We start from the raw sequence: 22,033 nt of genomic DNA on the forward strand, positions 1-22,033 counted from the left end.
TCCTCTTAACAAGAGATTCCACTTCTTTGGTAAACCACGGTTCCCTCGCTCGACCCCTTCCTCCCTGCCTGACTGGTACGTACTTATCAAGAACATGCAATAGCTGTTCCTTGAACAAGCTCCACATATCCAGTGTGCCCATCCCTTGCAGCCTACTTCTCCAACCAACACATCCTAAGTCATGTCTAATGGCATCATAATTGCCCTTCCCCCAGCTATAACTCTTGCCCTGCGGGGTATACTTATCCCTTTCCATCACTAACGTAAAGGTCACCGAATTGTGGTCACTGTTTCCAAAGTGCTCACCTACCTCCAGATCTAACACCTGGCCTGGTTCATTACCCAAAACCAAATCCAATGTGGCCTCGCCTCTTGTTGGCCTGTCAACATATTGTGTCAGGAAACCCTCCTGCACACATTGTACAAAGAATGACCCATCTAATGTACTCGAACTATATCTTTTCCAGTCAATATTTGGAAAGTTAAAGTCTCCCATAACAACTACCCTGTTACTTTCGCTCTTTTCCAGAATCATCTTCGCCATCCTTTCCTCTACATCCCTAGAACTATTAGGTGGCCTATAGAAAACTCCCAACAGGGTGACCTCTCCTTTCCTGTTTCTAACCTCAGCCCATACTACCTCAGAAGAAGAGTCCCCATCTAGCATCCTTTCCGCCACCGTAATACTGTCCTTGACTAGCAGCGCCACACCTCCCCCTCTTTTGCCCCCTTCTCTGAACTTACTAAAACACCTAAACCCCGGAACCTGCAACAACCATTCCTGTCCCTGCTCTATCCATGTCTCTGAAATGGCCACAACATCGAAGTCCCAGGTACCAACCCATGCTGCCAGTTCCCCTACCTTATTTCGTATACTCCTGGCATTGAAGTAGACACACTTCAAACCACCTACCTGAACACTGGCACCCTCCTGCGAAGTCAAATCTGTGCTCCTGACCTCTATACTCTCAATCTCCCGTACCCTAAAACTACAATCCAGGTTCCCATGCCCCTGCTGAATTAGTTTAAACCCCCCCAAAGAGCACTAACAAATCTCCCCCCCAGGATATTGGTGCCCCTCAGGTTCAGATGTAGACCATCCTGTCTATAGAGGTCCCACCTTCCCCAGAAAGAGCCCCAGTTATCCAGAAATCTGAATCCCTCCCGCCTGCACCATCCCTGTAGCCACGTGTTTAATTGCTCTCTCTCCCTATTCCTCATCTCACTATCACGTGGCACGGGCAACAACCCAGAGATAACAACTCTGTTTGTTCTCGCTCTGAGCTTCCATCCTAGCTCCCTAAAGGCCTGCCTGACATCCTTGTCCCCTTTCCTACCTATGTCGTTAGTGCCAATGTGGACTACGACTTGGGGCTGCTCCCCCTCCCCCTTAAGGACCCGGAAAACACGATCCGAGACATCACGTACCCTTGCACCTGGGAGGCAACATACCAAACGTGAGTCTCTCTCGCTCCCACAAAATCTCCTATCTGTGCCCCTGACTATTGAGTCCCCAATTACTAATGTTCTACTCCTTTCCCCCCTTCCCTTCTGAGCAACAGGGACAGACTCCGTGCCAGAGGCCCGTACCCCATGGCTTACCCCTGGTAAGTCGTCCCCCCCACAAGTATCCAAAACGGTATACTTGTTACTCAGGGGAACGACCGCAGGGGGTCCCTGCACTGACTGCTTCTTCCCAGTCCCTCTTACAGTTACCCATCTATCTCCAGTCTTTGGTGTAACTATTTCCCTGAAGCTCCTATCTATGACCCCCTCTGCCTCCCGAATGATCCGAAGTTCATCCAGCTCAAGCTCCAGGTCCCTAACACGGTTTTTGAGGAGCTGGAGTTGGGTGCACTTCCCACAGATGAAATCAGCAGGGACACTGACGGCGTCCCTCACCTCAAACATTCTGCAGGAGGAGCATTGTACTGCCTTCCCTGACATCACCTCTAGATTTAAAAAATAACAAGAAAAAGAAAAAGAAAGGAAGAGCTTACCTGATATTACCTCAAACCCTGCTCCCGCTCAAAGGTAAGCAAATTTAAAGGCACTCACTCACCTTCACGACAGGCCCCTGCTCCCGCTTCCCAACCACCGTGGGGTGGGGGGGTTGGTTAGAGGAGGAGGTAGGGTGGGAAACACTCACAAAGTGTTTCGGGTTTAACTGTCACTTGCCAACAGCCTCTCCACAAACCACCTTCAACTTAGGCTGACCGCACTGCACGTATGCAAATTTCCCCAGAACAGCTGATCAGTAGCTCTGCTCTGCTGCCCTCTGCTGGATGATTGCCTTCACTCAAACTCCTCGGGTCCCCTTCGCAGATTCACCTTCAACTTAGGCTGACCGCACTGCACGTATGCAAATTTCCCCAGAACAGCTGATCAGTAGCTCTGCTCTGCTGCCCTCTGCTGGATGATTGCCTTCACTCAAACTCCTCGGGTCCCCTTCGCAGATTCACCTTCAACTTAGGCTGACCGCACTGCACGTATGCAAATTTCCCCAGAACAGCTGATCAGTAGCTCTGCTCTGCTGCCCTCTGCTGGATGATTGCCTTCACTCAAACTCCTCGGGTCCCCTTCGCAGATTCACCTTCAACTTAGGCTGACCGCACTGCACGTATGCAAATTTCCCCAGAACAGCTGATCAGTAGCTCTGCTCTGCTGCCCTCTGCTGGCGTCAAATCGCTGCGATTTTGGCATTGGAACCTATTCTCCGCCCAATCGTGGTTGCCGATTCCAGTGTCAGCCAACGGAGAATCCCGCCCATTGTGCATCGTCATTAGGGTACTTATGGTGTATTACTTGTTGACTTTTTTGTGTTTTACTGTTTAATAAACATTTCATCATCACACAAAACACCTCTGGTTTTCAAACTTCTCCTCACAGAATACCAAATTGCAAAACACAGTTGAAAGAGAGCAGGCAGTTCAAGCTTCCTTCTGGGATTTGGAATATCTGAGCATTTAACATCAATTGTGTTCTTAACAAGGGTCACAGGCTAACTCTGGCCAATGGCCAGTGGGTTTGGATAAAACAAAGCTTCAGATTGCATCATTAAGTCAGTGGGGCATCTTCCAACACCAGTAATTATTTCTGGGATTGTAATCATACCTTCATGGAACCACACTGCAGCGAAAAACTGCTGCTCCAGGAGATGAAGGAAAGTAAAAGACCCTCCACAAGTAGTAAAAACTGCAACTATTGTACTGTACGGCTGCTTGAACTAACACATCTAAAATATTAGTATTCCAAAATTCCATTGATGGTGCTACCATCCCATATTTCCCATTATTTCCACCAACCTTTGGGCACTGTTGATGGTCCAGAAGATGAGACATTAGAAGACTGGTTCTGTGAAGGACATTTCATCATGTTGCTGATGACATGAGGGTCTTTATCTTTCAGCTGTTTTTGTTCTTGCCAAAGTGTTAATCGGGTGCTCGGGACCTTCTCAGCAGTTGGCATGCTGCTACTGGTAACTGCAACTTTAGCAGGTCCGGGCTCCTGTCACAAGTGAAATGAAAGCGTCCATTTGATACTTCCAAATTATCCACTCAATGTTAAACTCACATTAAATGAGAAAATGCAAACTATTGTTATGTTAAATATATAAAATAATAATGGGTACCAGAAAATAACCCCACGAATGGCACCTAAACAATCCCAGATTTACAAGAGCAGCAGCTGAACCTTTAAATTAACTTGAAGCTTTCAAGTTGCTGGTTGATTATTCAGTGATTTTTTAAAAATAAATTTAGAGTATCCAATTCATTTTTTCCAATTAAGGGGCACTTTAGCGTGGCCAATCCACCTATCCTGCACATCTTTTTGGGTTGTGGGTGCGAAACCCACACAACACGGAGAGAATGTGCAAACTCCACATGGGGAGTGACCCAGAGCCGGGATCGAACCTGGGTTCTCAGCGCCGTGAGGCAACCGTGCTAACCCACTGCGCCACTGTGCTGCCCTATTCAGTGATTCTTAAATAAAATCCACTCAAATTCTTTGACAAGGAGTCATCTGGACTTGAAACATTCACTCTTTTCTTTCCCTACAGATGCTGCCCTGTATGCTGAGATTTTCCAGAATTTTCTCTTTGGTTTCAGATTCCAACATCTGCAGCAATTTGCATTTATCTACTCAGATTCTATTGGCTTCTCTAAAGCCAAGGTGATATAATTCATAGAGTGACTTGTCATGCCTCTAGCACAATAATTCATCAGTTAGCTCAATAAAAAGGATGTTGTGCAAATAAAACAATGTGGTTTGTACCAACACCAACTGCAGCATGGTCTCAAGAGCAGAATTACTAATGTACTAAGATCTCATAACATTGGACCCAAAAGCAGACAACCCACCCACCCGGTGCCACTACCACACATTTCATTGGTCAAAGTTGTAAATTGATGGAACCAGCTCTGGATTTTTGTTAAATTTAAATATTTGCCAATGATACCAAACTTGGTAGGTGTGCCAAACAGTGAGGATGATACCAATCGACTGCAACAGAACATAAATCGGCTAAGAAAATGCACAGACAAATAGATGTAATTTAATATGAGGAGGAGTATGGTGACACAGGGCATGCATATTCGCAATAGAGAGAGGGACGGGTAATGGCACAGTTCTAAAGAGTATGCAAGGACGGAGGGCTTCATGTGGCCAAGGTTTTTGAAGGTGACCAGACATTGCGAGAATAGTTGGCAAAACAAACATGATCTTGGACTTCATAAAGAGAAAATATGAATATAAAACAGGGAACTTATACTGAACCATGATAAAGGCAAAAGTATTACCCCAATATTTGACCTAGTGTGGCATCAAGGAACCAAAGCAAAACTGGGGACCTGGGAGAAAACCCTTCACTGATTGGAGCCATACCTCGCAGAAAAGGAAGAGGATTGTGGGGGTTGGAAGTCAATCATCTCAGTTCCAGATCATCACTGAAAGAATTTCTCACGGTAGTGTCCTAGGCCCAACCATCTTCAGCTACTTCATCAATGATCTTCCTTTCATCATAAGGTCTGAAGTGGGGATGTTCGCTGATGACTGCACAATGTTTAGCACCATTCACAACTCGTCAAATACTGAAGCAGTCCATGTCCAAATGCAGCAAGCCTGGATGCTATCCAGGCTTGGGCTAACAAGTGGCAAGTGACATTTGCACCACACAAGTTCCAGGCAATGACCATCTCCAGCATGAGAGAATTGCCCAGGTATGTCCTGAGCGCAAAAAGCAGGGCAAACTTAATCCAGCCAATTATCACCCTATTAGTCCATTGTTGATCATCAGCAAAATGAAGGACGGGGTGGGCAACAGTGCTATCAAGCAGCACTTTACCATAAACAATTTGCTCACTGATGCTCAGTTTGGGTTCTGCCAGAGCTACTCAGCTGTTAACCTCATTAGAGCCTTAGTTCAAACAAGAACAAAGGAACTGAACTCAAGAGGTGAGGTGAGAGCCCTTGACATCAAGGCCTCAGTTGACCAAATGCAGTATCAAGAAACCCAAGCAAACCTTGAGTCAATGAGAATCAGGGGGGAACCTCCTTACTGGTTGGAGTCATACCGAGCACAAAGGAGGATGGTTGTGGTCGTTGAGGTCAATGGGAATCAAACTGTATGAATGGGGGTGTATGCACACAGACTCCAGAATATAAGGGGGAAGAGTTGATTTACAATGAAACACACCATGCCTTACAACACTTTGGTAAGCATCAGCTCGACATGGCCAGAGTTGACAGTTAGCAGGGCCTCCAATTGGAGGCTTCATTTTCTGCTGATAGGTAACAGTCTAAAAATCAGTTTTACACAGATGCAAATTTTCTTTTGGATCTTCCGCTGGTGGCTACGGTAGATCGGGAAACCCATTGGAGGCTGTCATTAAACTGATTTGTATCCCACTAATTGGATGCAGATGAAGGCCTGACCAGAACCTTTCACCCACATCCGATTCTTCACAATGCCAGTGGACAAACACACTGGTCCAAAGATGTGTAGGTTAGATGGATTGGCCATGCTAAATTGTCCCTTAGTTCCAAAGATTTGGTGGGGTTACATCGATAGGGCAGATGATTGGGCCAAAGTATGGTGCTCTTTCAGAGGGTCGATGCAGACTCAAAGAAGAACAAAGAACAATACAACACAGAAACATCCCATTCGGCCCTCCAAATCTGCGCCGATCACGATGCCTGTCTAAACTAAATCCTTCTGCACTTTCGGGCTCCGTATCCCTCTATTTCCATCTTATTCATGTATTTGTCAAGATGTCTCTTAAACGTCGCTATCGTACCTGCTTTCATCACCTTCTCTGGCATCAAGTTCCAGGCACTCACCACCCTCTGTGTATAAGTCTTGCCCAGCACATCTCCTCTAAACTTTGCCCCTTGCACCTTAAACCTTTGTCCCACACCTTAAACCTATGTCAACGAACCAAATGGTCTCCTTCTGCACTGGAGGGATTCTATGATTCTATATCAGAAACAAGGTGGCATACAGAAGTTGAGACTTACCTGAATAATGCCTGGGGCTTCCTCCAGGGTTCGGAACGGAGGCAGCCAGCAACCCTGGACCACCACACCAGTAAAGGGGCAGGGGAGAGAGAGGAGGGGGAGCATCTACAGGTGGATCTTCCAGACTCAGTTTCATCGAGGAGGCAGGACCATCTTCAAGCCTCAGACTGTTCCTGGAGATCCATCTTACTTTTCAGGATGTCCATCTTCTTTCTTCAATGGGTGGGTCAGTGATATTCACAGAAGCACAGTACTATAATGGTGCAGATGGAGGCCATTTGACCCATGTCTGCACCGGCTCTCCAAATGGCATTATGACTTAGTGTCAGAGTCCTGCCTTTTCCCCATTCCTCTGCAGATTATTTCTATTCAAATAATCATCTAATACTCTCTTGAATGGCGCGACTGAACCTGCCTCCACTACACTTCCAGACGGGACATTCCAAACCTGAACCGCTCAGAACATGGAGAGACGAGATTTTTTTTCTCACATTTGCTTCTTTTGCAAATCACTTTCAATCTCTGCCCTCTCATTCTTGATCCTTTGACAAGCAGAAACAGTTTCTCTCTCTGTAATTTGTCCGGCCTCCTTTGATCATCTCCATCAAATCTCCAAGGAGAACAGTCACAACCTGTATAATTTATCATCAGAACTGAAGCTTCTCATTCCTGGAACCATTGTTGTAAACCTCTTCTGTGTTCTCTCCAAAGCATTCACATTTTTCCTATAGTGTGCTGCCCAGAACTGCACACACAACTCCAGCTGAGACCTAACCAGTGTCTTGTGTAAGTTCAGTATAACCCACATTGCTCTTGTAATCTAAGTCCCTATTAATAAAGCACAGGACACTATATCCTTTACCAACTGCTCTTTCCACCTGTCCTGCCACCTTCAATAATATATACATATACACCCAGGTCCTTCTTCTCCTGCACCCCCTTAAGAATTTTACCCTTATTTTATATCGTCTCTCCATGTTCTTCCTACCAAAATGCATCACTTCACACTTCTCCACACTCAACATCATCTAACACATATCTGCCCACTCCCACTCCACCAACTTGTCTATGTCCTTCAGAAGTTCTACACTGACCTCCGCACAGCTTTAAATACTTCCAAGTTTTGTATAATCCGCAAACATTGAAATTGTCCCCATCACACCAAGATCTAGATCTATAATATATATCAGGAAAATCAAGAGTCCCTGTACCGACCGACCACTGGGCAATTTCACTGTAAATGTTCCTCCAGCCCAAAAAATATCAATTGACCATTATTCTCCGCTTCTGGCCATTCAGCCGGTTTTGTATCACTTTGCTACTGTCCCTTTTATTCCATGAGCTACAATTTCTTTGCGTCGCTCTTTTGTGTGGCACTGTATCGAATGTCTTTTGAAAGTCTGGGCCTGCTCCGACATCGTCACTGCAACAAGGGATTCATAAAATAACTGGACACGCGCGCGGTTCGACCGCTCATTCAGTCCAGGTGTCTTTAAGTAACTTTAAGTACAATAGCCTGTTCAACATTTCCTCCTCATCAATTTTGACCCCTTCTAGGGACAAAGTTTCTACATCTGTCGCAATAGCATGAAATGAAATGAAATGAAAATCGCTTATTGTCACAAGTAGGCTTCAAATGAAGTTACTGTGAAAATCCCCGAGAGAGACATCAACCTTTTGGTAAAGACAGATGCAAAGTATTAATTTTATATCTCAGCCAGGCCCCCTGCACCATACAAACATATGAAATAGGATCAGAAGTAGGCCAGTTGACCCCTCCAGCCATCTTCACCATTCAATAAGATCATGAAACTCAATACAAACAGATCAATCATGTGACAACATCCTTCTCGGTCCCTAATTGGCCCTACTCCTCCTTTTACCGACCTTCTACTATTTATATGCTTATAGGAGACTATGGGATACCTCTTTATGTTGACTGCCAGTTTTTTCTCACAATCCCTCATCGCTTTTTCACCTCCTCTCTGAACTTTTGTAGTCCTCTTGGATCTCAATTCTATTTTTTACCTGACTCCTGTCATTAGCACACTTTTTCTTCTTTATGGCACCCAAGATGATGGCAGGATGCACTATCATGCCCGCCCCATCATGGAATACAGCGCTTAACCCCCAAATGCATATTTAATGAGGTCGGGGCCAGAGGATATGGCGTGGTTTCCTACCTGCCTCTGCAGCAGGAAACACTTCCCGTTCCCGTAAGGACTTAGTTCCAGATGGGTGAATTCCACCTTCCGAGACAGTTAGGCAACATCTAGATTACTGTGAGCTCAGCAGAGTTCCAGGGACTGATCAAGCAATCAGATTATCTCAGCCAAGAGTAGTCATATTGTGGAAATAAGTGGTGTGCACCCACAATACAGAGCACACCAATTTCACAGTCTCAAAATAAATTTGCCTTTGTTGGCAAAACTCTCATCTCTTAAGTCAGAAGATTGTGGATTCAGGCCTTCAGCACATAACAATGCAAAACTGAGGAATTGCTGCACTACCCCCTTATAAAGGAGACAACAAACTTAGATACCAGCCACCTGTTGAGGGGGAAAAAAATGTGTTTTCCAACTGTCTGATTGTTTATGCAGTTTTGTTGAATCCAAACTGACTGTTACATTTGACTACAATCATCACAATTTCAGTGATAATTCATCATATGTTAAGCACATTAAAGACATTTCAAGACATGTATAAACAATAACGCATACGCATTGTATAAATGCTTTCAGACAACATCTAGTCAGAATTTAAACACAAGTACTGTGACAGTTCCTGACTGATAAAGTGCTGCCGACGGGAATACAGGATTGCTGAGAATATACAAGAGATAAAGGAATCCAGCAAGATTTTATTTTTAAATATTGGTGGGCGCGATTTAACCACTGCGTTGCACCCAGCGTGGATCTGGGGCACCGGTTAAAAAGCGGGAAAGACCAAAGTCGAAATCTGCGCTGGGCATGAATCAGTTTGCTATCTAACCAGCCCCCTCCCGATGGCAAGTTCAGGTCACGCCCAAATATGGCGGCATGCAGCTCAAGGGCACTGTGCTGCCCCAGTGACAACACTTCTCAGCAGTGTTGAGTTTCGTTGGGGGTCTGAAGCGTTCCCGGTTGGGTGGGGAGAGGAACCTTCAAGCTATCTTTATATCTTGTGGAAATAGGGGCAACTACAGCCTGTCTGCCCTACCAAAAACATCCAGGACAGAGCAATATTCTTGGTTATATGCTGAAGGTCATTTTAACTCCCTTTGACTGTGAGCCTCTGGCTTCACAGGTGAAGGCTGTTGCTAATAAGGAATTTGCCTTGTTATTTGTGAGAGGGCTTCACAGCTGCAGGTTGTGTTTGTTGCTGTTGCTGCTGTTGGCTGCAATGTCTGGAGGCTACTGTTTCCTTCCTTTTCTGTAGCCAGAAAGAAGGACAATTCTTTCCAAGATATCTGGGTCCTGGAACACTGGGAAAATGCTGTGGGACCTGGTGCATGACATTGATCCAAATGGGCCACCTGATGATGCCGCTGAATAAATGCTTTTGCAGATTGCGGATGCTTTTGTTGCTGGTGTGGTGAGTGCGGCATGTAACTGGCTCGTCACCGCAGGTTAAGCACGCTGGAAGTCAAGGCTGTTCAACTGCCAGTGGAATATGTGGATGTCAGGATTTGGTTCCAGTGAGATTGGGGAAGGGACTGCACAGCTGTGGCTCCTGGATGGAGAATGGCACTGACATGTGGAACAAGTAACACATTGATGGACAGATCATTTCCACAATAAAACTCTGGACATGATAACACATTCTCAGGCTTATAGACCATTTATGGTGTGTTGATGTTTTTATTATGAAAATGAGCTGATATAGCTTTGTATTGGTACCAATTCGGAACAGTGACATTTCCTAGTTTAATGATTAGTGTGGTAAGTGGAATGTAACATAGTTGATTTTCAAATCTTTGACACTGTTAACCATTTAATAAATAAAATATTCTCAAATAGTGCTGCAGGTTGTGTTTGCTGCTTGCCGCTGTTTGTGGCTACAAATGCCCGGAGGCTACTGTTGATTCCTTCTTTTTCTGTACCCTGAAAGAAGGATAATGTTTCTAAGATACCTGAATCACTAGGCTCAAGGGGACGTACAAGTCCAGAAGGCAATCCAGTTTGAAGCAAGTTGACACTGCGGGACCTGGTGCATGACATTGATCCAAATGGGCCACTTGATGAAGTCACCATGGGTCGAACATGCTGGAAGTCAAGGATGTGCAACTTCACCTTGAGCGCCAGTGGAATATATGGATGCCAGGATTTGGTCCCGATGAGATTGGGCTTTGTGGGAGGGCCTGTGCAGCTGTGGCTCATGGGCCGAGAATGGTACTGATACGCGGAACAACTAACAAGTAACACATTGATGAACGGATCATTTCTACGACAAAGCTCTGGATATGATAAAACATTCTCCGGTTTATCCTTCATTTCTGTTGAGGAACCTGCAAGGGGTGATACCGTAAATTTATTTTTCTGCGAAAATGAGCTTTGTATTGGTACTAATATGGAATGGTGATGTTTCCTCGTTGACTAATGGTTAGTGTGATATGTGGAATGTTACGTACTTGATGTTCAAATCTTTGCTAATGTTGGCATGTTGTATTTGCTGCTTGCGGCTGCAAGTGCCTGGAGGTTGTTGCTGCTACTATTCCTTCATTTTCTGTAGTCTAGATTAAGGAAAGGGAGGATGGAAGATGACCTATGACCTGAGCTCTCTTCTGGCGTGCACTGGCTGACACCTTGCATCCTCCCCACACCCGATCTTCATGGTTGTTCCCTGGTACCCACCAGAACCTCCATGTCCAGATGCAACGCCCACACATGCTACATGCTGTAGTCCCACCGGCCCATCAAGCACACGTCTGACATTGCCCTCTCTTTTCCCTATAGGCGAGTCCTCATCCCCAGTGAGGAATAGGCTCGGGAGATCACGGGGATCAAGAGGAGAGAGCAGCCATTGACAGTAAGGTTGGACTGGGCCGCAGAGGTGAGGATCCACTGTCTCCCAGATGAGCTGTTCATGTCAAACAAAATAGTCATCCCTCGCACTGACCACATGTCTATGCACAGTAGCACTGTTGCTTCACAGCGCCATGATCTCAGGTTCAGTTCCCAGCTTGGGCCACTGTCTGTGCGGAATCTGCAGGTTCTTCCCGTGTCTGCATGGTGTGCTCCGGTTTCCTTCCACAAGCCCCGAAAGACGTGCTGATAGGTCAATTGGACATTCTGAATTCTCCCTCCATGTTCCCGAACAGGCACCAGAATGTGGCAACTAGGGGCTTTTTACAGTAGCTTCATTGCAGTGTTAATGTAAGCCTACTTGGGACAATAAAAGATTATAAATTAAGATTGAGTTTGCTGAAATTTCAAGGTAACAATCAAAAGAAACTATTCTGGAAAAGACAGAAGCCTTACTGCCTTCACTTTCTTAAAATACCAAGAGCTGATGTGGTCACTCCTGCTATTGTTTAAGTAGACACTGTTGGCTATCACTTCTGTATTTCAAAGCACATTAAAACAAGCTTCCTGGCATACAGGTCTTGGACTTAGAAATTAATTAGTAGCTGAAAAATGGATATGGCACACAACAGATACTAAAGCTCCTAACTAGATGGTCAGGTAGCACATGTTCATTACAAGCCGCAAATATGCTACCTGCCATACTTGCAGAGTCAAAATCTAAAGGGAAAGCTAAATTGGACAGCCAGTGAAATCGAGCACAGGGATTGTAATGTGCGATTATCTCATACCAGTTCTTTGTGATCCAGGCAGCATGCAAATTTTATGTTGCATGCTAACCGTGATGTTTGTGACATGCAACCAGTACTGAACGTGATGTTGAGTGGCTGCATGTGTTAGACGTGGCCCAAGGCTACCATCTCTTAAAGCTAGCTTCCACTACTTAAAGCCAGGCTGCACCTCTGAAAGACAAAGTGCCTTCTGGTTGCATCGGGTGCTGAAACTGGTTAAAGAAGAGTTGATGGCCAGAAGTAACACAAAAATAGTTCTCGGATACCATGCTAAAGGCCGAGGTGCAGAGGAGGAAAGGAGCCCTCCAGGCACATACAGAAAAGGCAGCAGGAATAGGTAGTCATTGCAAGTAATGCCAGCATCCTAGCCTCGAGGACTTGGTTAGTGTGGTGATGTGCATCACTGTAAATACACAAGGGGTTAATGTAAATACATGTAGACTAGCTAGACACTAGAGGGAGCACCAGAGACATCACACACACACTCAACCAATAGGTCAGTTAGATAGGACACGACCAATGGGCATTCACGATACACACAAAGGTGGCACGACCACAGGAGGGCATTACACCAACCCATATATAAAGGACACCACACACATGATCTGCCTCTTTCCAGTGGAGACAGTCAGTGAGTAGAGACACAAGGTTGATTTGATATCACTCCCACCACGTGGATTGTAGCAGTCTGGTTAGTCAGTCTGAGTAGCTATAGTAAGATTAGCAGTAGTGTCGAACCCGAGTAATAGAAGTGTATATAGTTTAATAAACGTGTTGAAGTTATCTCCACGTCTGATCCTTCCTTTGTCAAGTGCACCACAAGGAAGCCGTTTATGCTACACCTAGAGCATAACAAGACAGTTAGAGTGCTGAAAGAAGTATAAAGACCTCACACAAGTGATCAAGGCCAATGAATGCCAAATCAAACTTCCCCACCAATCTCACACTGCTCCATTTTCTTTCACTCGCCTACCAATCTCTGTGAACCGCAGCTCCAACTTCAAACATTTAACATTGCTGCATACCAGACTCTGACATTTCACTGCTTGCTCACACTGCCAGCTATTCAATCGTACCAGGCATATTGCTTTGCACTACACTCATTCACACAAACTTCCCTTTCTCTTCCAGTACAAGGAGCCCCGTAATCGGAAGCAGTAGCAAGGAACTGGCAGACAGGTACAGTTAGTTGCATCTTTTCTGCATCGAGGAAACAGTGCTGACCATCACTGGGCAACTATGACTGAGACAGTGGCCAGTGACAGGGTTGAAATCATCTCGAATGACTGATTGTATGTTTCCATTAAAATACACGTTGGAACCTGATAAGAGACACCAACAATGGCAGCAAAGAATAAAAAAAAGAGAGCAGAGGAATAAAAGACAGGATCAGAGGCAGCTGGAGGAGCAACAACAGAACAAAAAAAGAGTAGGGAAACAGGGTGGACCTGTGCTGTAATGAAACTATGAATCTATGACTTCTCAAATCCCACTGCACCATCATCCTGTTATGATTTAGAATATGTAAATAGATTATGTAATGATGCACCTCTTGTTTTCTACCCCTTCCCTCACCCCAATCTTGTCTTTGTACCTTGAAGCTTTCTAATACTTTCAAACTGATGCCTGACCAGGCAGAGGTGCAGGAGGCTTAATGCCTAGGTGAAGAATGAGGAGGAAGAAATCCCCTCACTTGGTGTGACACTCTCGGTCACCAGCTCAGATACTGGCACTGCATAAACTTTAAAGAGCAGCAGAGAGAAGAGATCTGCACATATAATGAGTCACCAGGCACAAATGGGCTGCAGCCAGGCAGCCAGATTGGGTGGAGATGGGAAGTGCTGGGATAGCACAGGTTCCTCTGTGGAAATGATTCTGATGGGGCGGCATAAGGAAAAAGATGGACAAGAATGCTTGATGCATTAGCAATCTTCCAGAAAGCCTGCTAGCCCTGTCATAGAGGAGTTTGGCTCCAAGTGTGCATCGGTCTTAGCGCACAGTTTGAAATCCATCCTTTTCATTGCAGAAATGTGGCAAAACTGCACAAGAGCACTTGCGGATAACTATTATTCAATGTCTGATGATTGATGTCTCAGCTTCCAATACAACACAAGCAGAAAGCACCCAACATCAGAGTGCTTCAATGGAAGTTCATACTAAGATCACAAAACCTCAGCATGTTACAATGCAAGCACAGTTGAGTCCCATGCAGGCTCAGACCTTGGCCACCATGGCTGTGGATACCAGTGCTCAAAGGGGCTTAGATTGTCTCATAGTCATCCACCAATCTACCTCTCAACAAATTACAAGGATAGTTGGGGATATATACAAGTGGCTGGGGGAGCAGAGAGGCGAGCGGGTGGTACAGGGTGCATATGACTCGGGCAAGAATGGCTGGGTGAATAGGGGAATAGGAAAAAAATCTGTACAGACTGTGTAGTTGATTGTTGGGAAGTATGTTTCCCGGGGTGTTTATTTGCTGTAACCTGTTTGATACATGTTTGTAATAAAATACATTTCTTCAAAAAGTAAGTGTATAAGGATGATTAGTGGAATACTATATGGAGTATTTGGATGTTTTGTTGGCTAAAGTTAGAATGGAATGGCTGTTTTGAAATGTGAACAAAGATTGAGAGAAAAATTATATTTTGATGATCTATAAAAGGTAAGCTGTAGGATTGTTGAACAAGGAGGGTGGCACAGTGGCGAGCACTGATACCTATGGCGCTGTGGACCCAAGTTCGATCCGGGCTCCGGGTCACTGACTGTCTGCAGTTTGCTAATTCTCCCCATACCTGCGTGGGTTTCATCCCCACAACCCAAAGATGTGCAGGTTAGGTGGATTGGCCACACTACATTATCCCTTAATGGGATAAAAAAATAATAATTGGATACTTAAAATTTTTTTTTTAAAGGATTGTTAAACAAGGGAAATCTGGAGTTTTATTCACAGGAACTGGAGTTGAACAATGCATTTGCAGACAACCATCTGGAATATGTATGTGCTGGCTGCCTCCTCCCTCTTCCTGAGGTGCTCACTGCATCTTTGGAAGCAAGGACTATGCTCTCACGATGGCCGGGCTATAGTAGATGCAACAGACCATCAAGAATCAAGGCAGTGACTCCAATGAGTACGGTTACATCAGCGGCCAATCAGCTGCTCGATGATTTTCCACAAGGATTTTCCTCATGTTCGGGCAGCACGGTGGCATAGTGGTTAGCACAGTTTCTTCACAGCTCCGGGGTCCCAGGTTCGATTCCCGGCGGCTTGGGTCACTCTCTGTGCGGAGTCTGCACATTCTCCCCTTGTCTGCGTGGGTTTCCTTCGGGTGCTCCGGTTTCCTCCCATAGTCCGAAGATGTGCAGGGTTAGGTGGATTGGCCATGATAAATTGCCCTTAGATTAGGTGGGGTTACTGGGTTACGGGGATACGGTGGAGGTGTGATCTTAAGTGGGGTGCTCTTTCCAACAGCCGTCCAGACTCGATGGGCCAAATAGCCTCCTTCTGCACTGTAAATTCTATGAAACATGGCTCTCATAATGATGCTGCCCACATGTAGTTGGGTTGCATCACCTCTGATGCAAGGGAAATAGAGATGTTAGCTATGGCTATGTCTCTTTTCCAGTCTAGAAGGATCTGGTTGCATAAAAATTGAGGGCCCCAATACCTTGATGACCATTGGCAGCATTGAGGTAAGTGCACTCCAATATCTCAAGCTTTGTGATTGCAATGCACTTACCGCTCTTTAATGTGGTTGATGTTTGTAATCATTGGGGTTTCAGAATTTACGAGTCACACATCCATAAAGGGAGATGAATGAATCAAAGTTGCAGCTGGTTTGTGAAAGCTGTCAATCACAGCCCACTACTAGAAAGGAATGAATGGTTTGGAGCTAACGGATCTGCTTGTTTGAAACACAGGTCACAGCTGTTCTCCTTGGAGGAATGGACACGTGGAGCTTCCAGGTAAGTGTTACAGCTGTAATTTATTTCACTGCTCTTGAATGGACTGCTCTCCAACTTCTAGACAGGGGTCCAGGGGTCTCTTTTCTTGGGGGGGGGGGGGGGGCTCTAGTCAGAGAATCCCTGTGGGAAGAGTTCCTTCAGTTAGGGTTCCCTGTAGGGAGTCCCTTTAGTTCAGGGGTCGCAGTGAGGGGAACCCTCTCATTAGGGGGTCTCTGTGGGAGAGTTCCAGGGAGGGGGGGTGCGGTCGCTCTAATTCATGGGGTCCCGGGAGGTCTCCCTATTCAGGGGATCCCTGGGGAGAGGTCTCTCTATTCAGAGATTCCCTGGGGGGGGGTCTCCCTACCAAGGAGGTCGGGAGGGGGGAGGGGATCTCCCTGTTAAAGGGATCCCAGGGATGAGGGTTTGTCTGGTAGAGGAGGGATGGGCAGGTAGTGCATTGCCCTCAGATGGACTTTGGGGGCAACTCCCCTCCGGGGTTACCCTCTTGGCCAATTGTGAGGTCCACCATGTCAGGGCCATGCTGGACAATACCAGAAGTGGTTCCAGGCCCAGGGGACTGGCGAGGGCCGGAGACACAGGTGCCGGACCCGCCAATTGGATGCAAATGGGTCATTAGACTCATTTGCATTCATTTACATTCTCCCATCGGCCATGGTCGTGAACCTCGATCGAGGCATCGCATTCGGATAGGCACCCGGCGCTGATTCATCGTCCCAATTCTCCGTCCAATTGGAAAACGTGCTTCAGGCATCCTGGGACGGCGAATCCAGCCCTATTTCTTTCCTATGTACAGCACCATCCATTGCAGTCTTTACCAACTGTTGTTATCAAATCCTCCAAACAACAAGCACGTCCACAAACTCAAACAGAGCCAGTAGAATTTAATCAGCATATAACTTGCAAGTTGTTGATGATCTCTAATTAGTACTGTGGCAAGGGGAGTTGTGTGGCAGGGTGCTGGTTGTGCTTAACATAGGTTGCCATCAAATCAACCTCATGCTGATTGATCTGTCTACTTTGCATATTTCCAGTACAAGCACGCAATTCCTTCACCAAGATGGCATGCATTGAGGGCCACACGAGAAGTAACTGAAGCAATGCCAATGCCATTTTTAAAAAAATTTAGAGTATCCAATTCATTTTTTCCAATTAAGGGGCAATTTAGCGTAGCCAATCCACCTATCCTGCACATCTTTGGGTTGTGGAGGCAAAACACACGCAAACACAGGGAGAATGTGCAAACTCCACACAGACAGTGACCCAGAGCCGGGATCGAGCCTGGGACCTCGGCACCGTGAGGCAGCAGGGCTAACCCACTGCGCCACCGTGCTGCTCCAATGTCATTTTTAATGAAACCGGCAGCCAAAGCACCGAAGTGCCTGAAACAATGGAGTCAAAAATTACAACCAAGGTGTCCTGAGCTAGCATTCATACTCCAAATTGCAAATAAGGGGCCTAACTGCCTCTTTGAAGTTACTTATGCAAAAACCCATTGCCTGAATGCTGCTAATGTTTACTTCAAAAACACTCAACTGAATATGGAGTTAGCAGGAACATTAGTATTTCTCCTGGCTCGCTGTAGTCTCACAGATCACTGCTGGCACTCTCTCTGTATCACTTTCACCTGATTGTTTTCCTTTTCTGATATTAATGCCAATGACTCAATTTTAAAAAATTAATTCTTGGCTGTGAGCATTAAAGGCAAAACCAGCAAGTTGATCCCTAATTCACCTCGAGATGATGACGGTACGTCACATCCTTGAACCAGAACAGTCCATGTGGTGTAGCTATATCCATGGTGTTCTTAGGGAGGGAGTGCCAGAATGTAGATCCAGTGGCAGCAAGGGAATAGAGAAACAGCTGAAAATCAGGATTGTATGCAATTTGGAAGGGAACCTGCAGGTGATTGTGTTCTCATCAATCTGCTGCCCTTGTTCTTCTAGAAGACAGGGGCCACGGGTTTAGAAGATGCTGTCAAAGGAACATTGCCTCATTTCTGCGGATACACACTGCTGCCACTGTGCACTGAAGTGGGTGGAATGAATGTTTACGGTGGTGAATGGGATGTCCATTTTGCAGGTTGGTTTGTTTTGGATGGTGTTGAGCTTCTTCAGTTTTGTTGGAGGTTCAATGTTGTTGGAGGTACAGTCACCTAGACTGGTGGGGAGTATTCCATCATGCACCTGACATGCGCTTTATAGAAGTTGGGCAGACTTTGGGGGGTCAGAAGGTGGGTTATTCAACGCAGTACAGTATTTGCCAACTAATGTGCTGCTCAATTAGTACCCTACAGGAGGTTGATTTTGAGGGATTTAGCAATGGTAGTATCATTGAATGTCATGGAGAGGTGGTCAGATTCTCTCATGTGGAAATGGTCATTGTCTAGCACTTGTGTGGAGTGAATGTCGTTTGCCATTTATCAGCCAAGGAATGTTACCCAGGTCTTGCTGCATTTGGGTATGGACTGCTTCATCATTTGATGAGTTGTGAATGGCACTGAGTACTGTGCAATTATCAGCAAACATTCCACTTCTGACTTTATGTTGGAAGGAAGGTTTTTCAGCCTAGGACACTACCCCAAGGACAATGTGCAGTGATGACCTGGGGCTGAGGCACCATCAACAATTACACCCATCTCTTTTTTAAGCTAGGTATGATTTCAATCAGTGACATGTGTGTCCCCCCTCTCCACTGACTCTCATTGACTTTAATTTTGCTAGAACTCCTTCATGCTACATTGGGTCAAATGTTACCTTCATGATTAAGGGCAGTCATTCTGAACTCACCTCTTGAATTCAGTTTTTCTGTCCATGCAAGGACTAAGGCTATATAATGAGGTCTGGAGCCAAGGAGACCAAATGGAAATCAAACGGAGTATCAGTGAGCAGGTTGTTGTTACGGAAGTGCCATATGATAGCACAACGTCTTCCTTCATTGTTAATAATTGAAAGTAGATTGATGGGACGGTATAGGCCAGGTTCGATTTGTCCTGCTTTTTGTGGACAGAACGTACCTGGGCAATTTTTGACATGTCAGGTGAATGTCAGCGTTGTTGTTGTGTTGGAACAGCATGTCCAAGGATCATGACTAGTTCAGGAGAACAAGTCTCCAGTACTACAGCTACAATGTTGAGAGGGTCCACATCCTTGTTTCTGTCCAGTGCTTTCAACTATTTCTTGACATCATATAGAATGTATTGAATTGATGGACATCTATGACAGTGAGAACCTCAGGAGAAGGCCAAAACAGGTCATCCACTCAGCATTTCTGACTGAAGATGGATGATCTTTCATCTGGACTTTTGCACTGATATGCTGGCTCCCCCTTCATTGAGGATGGGGATGTTTGTAGAGTTTCCTCCTCCAGTAATTTAATTATCCAGCACCATTTACGAGAGGATGTGGCAAGACTGCAGAGCTTAGATTTGATCTCTTGGTTGTGGGATCGCTTATTTCTGTCCATTGCATGCTGCCTCAGCTTTTGTAGCATACATGTGGTTCTGTGTTGTAGCTTCACCAGGTTGGTACCTCATTTAAAAAAAAACTTAGAGTACCCAATTCATTTTTTCCAATTAAGGGGCAATTTAGTGTGGCCAAAACCTAACTTGCACATCTTTGGGTTGTGGGGGCGAAACCCACGCAAACACGGGGAGAATGTGCAAACTCCACACGGACAGTGACCCAGAGCCGGGAACGAACCGGAGACCTCGGCGTTGTGAGGCAGCAGTGCTAACTACTGCACCACCGTGCTGCCCTTGGCACCTCATTTTTAAGTTACCCCTGCCATACTCCCCTACGTTCACTGAAAGAGGCTCTGTCCCCAGCTCAACGGTAATGGTAAAGTGTGGGATATGCCGAGCCATCAGTTTACAGATGGTGGTTAAATACAACTCTGCTGCTACTAATAACTCACAATGCCTCATGGTTACCCAGTTTTGAGCTGCTAGATCTATGCTGAATCTATCCCATTTAGCACAATAGTAGTACCACACAATACAGTGAATGGTATCCACAATGAAAAAATGGTTCTTTGTCTCCACAACTGCTTTGTAGTGGTCACTTCTATTGATACCAAGATGAACAGATGCATCTGCAACAGGTAGATTGGGGAGGATAAGGTCAAGAAGCCGTTTCCCTTTGATTGGTTCTCTCACTACCTGCTGCAGGTCCAGTCTGGCAAGACATATCCTTCAGGATTTAGCCAGCTCAGGACATAGTGATGCCTCAGAGCCACCCTTGGTGATGGACATTGAAATCCACCATCCAGATTATATTCCATGTCCTTGCTATCCTCAATATTTCTTTAAATTGTTCAACATGGTGGAGCACTGATTCATCAGCTCAGGCGGGGTATCAGCAGATGGTTTTCTTGCCCATGTCTGATCTGATGCCATGAGACTTCATAGGGTCTGGAATCAATGTTGAGGACTCCCAGACCACACTGTGCCACGCCACCTCTGGTGGATCTGTCCTGCCAGTGAGACAGGTCATACCCAGGGATGGAGGAGCTGTGACATTATCTGTAAGGTATAATTTGGTGAGTATGACTATGTCAGGCTGTTGCTTGACTAGTCTTCCCCAATTTTAGCACAAGTCAGTCCTCACAAGTTATGAGGAGGACTTTTCAGGGTCAACTTGACAGGATATGTCTTTGTCATTTCCACTGCCTAGGCTTATGCCAGGCAGTCTTTTTGGTTTTATGCTTATTCGACTTTTCTGTAGTGTTTTGATATAACGGAGTGGCCTGATAGAAGGCAAGGAAAGGTGAACCACATTGCTGTGGGTCTGGAGTTATAAGTAGGAAACACCAGGTAAGGACAGCATATTTCCTGCCCTGAAGAACATTAGTGAACCAGATGGGTTTTTATAACAATCAATAGTTTCATCATTATTATTAAATCAGACTAGTATTTCATTCTAGACTTATTCATAAATGTAAATAAAATTCCCCCAGCTGGCATCGTGGGATTTGATCCCATTCCTCTGGATCATTGGTCAGTGCCTCTGGATTGCGCAGTAAGTAACATTACCACAACAGTACTGTTGTGTACTGTTGAGTTGGATGATCAGCCATGATCGTGATAAATGACGGATCAGGCTCGAAGGGCCAAAAGGTCTCCTCCTGCTCCCATCTTCTATGTATTTATGTATCCACAGCTCACACAGGACAGAGTATTTCAAATTTGAAATCCTGAAGTACATTTTAAATTGGAATGGCTTTTTCAAGCTGTAACATGTTGCAGCAAGGCGGCAGCACGGTGGCGCAGTGGGTAGCACTGCTATCTCATGGCGCCGACGTCCCAGGTTCGATCCTGGCTCTGGGTCACTTTTTGTGTGGAGTTTGCACATTCTCCCTTTGTTTGGGTGGGTTTTGCCCCCACAACCCAAAGATGTGCAAGCTAGGTGGATTGGCCAGGCTTAATTGCCCCTGAATTGGAAAAGATTAATTGGACACTCTAAAAAAAATTTTAAATGTTGCAGCAAGACATTACCAAATATGGTATTGTGTCAAACAAACAAGAAAATCCCACTATCACCCTTGATCTGTGGCAAGTTAGCTGATCATAGTTGGGGAAGATACACTTTAAATGGGCACAGCAGCCTGGGCGAAGAAGTTGTTCTGGTCTGGATCACTGTTCTGCTGGAAAGTGCCTCATGGATGCTGGAGAAAGATGCAACAGGGGTTGGTTATACAGGATTTTGCCTAGCTGCCAAATGTAGACTGATGAATATCAGTTTTTTATAACAATAGCTGTTG

The 22,033-nt window shown here is 45.5% G+C and overlaps 1 protein-coding gene across 2 annotated transcripts in view; it reads right to left on the minus strand.

Annotated features, from left to right (window-relative positions):
* Nucleotides 1–22,033, minus strand: part of LOC119979096 (protein outspread-like) — a 295,919-nt gene that overhangs the window by 102,126 nt on the left and 171,760 nt on the right. For both annotated transcript variants that reach the window (XM_038821092.1, XM_038821093.1), the window contains exon 6: nt 3,306–3,507. In XM_038821092.1, the coding sequence (XP_038677020.1) occupies nt 3,306–3,507 (202 nt within the window). The remainder of the gene's footprint in view (nt 1–3,305; nt 3,508–22,033) is intronic.

Source organism: Scyliorhinus canicula, chromosome 15 (genome assembly GCF_902713615.1).
Source record: "Scyliorhinus canicula chromosome 15, sScyCan1.1, whole genome shotgun sequence".
NCBI classification, from domain to species: Eukaryota; Metazoa; Chordata; class Chondrichthyes; order Carcharhiniformes; family Scyliorhinidae; genus Scyliorhinus; species Scyliorhinus canicula.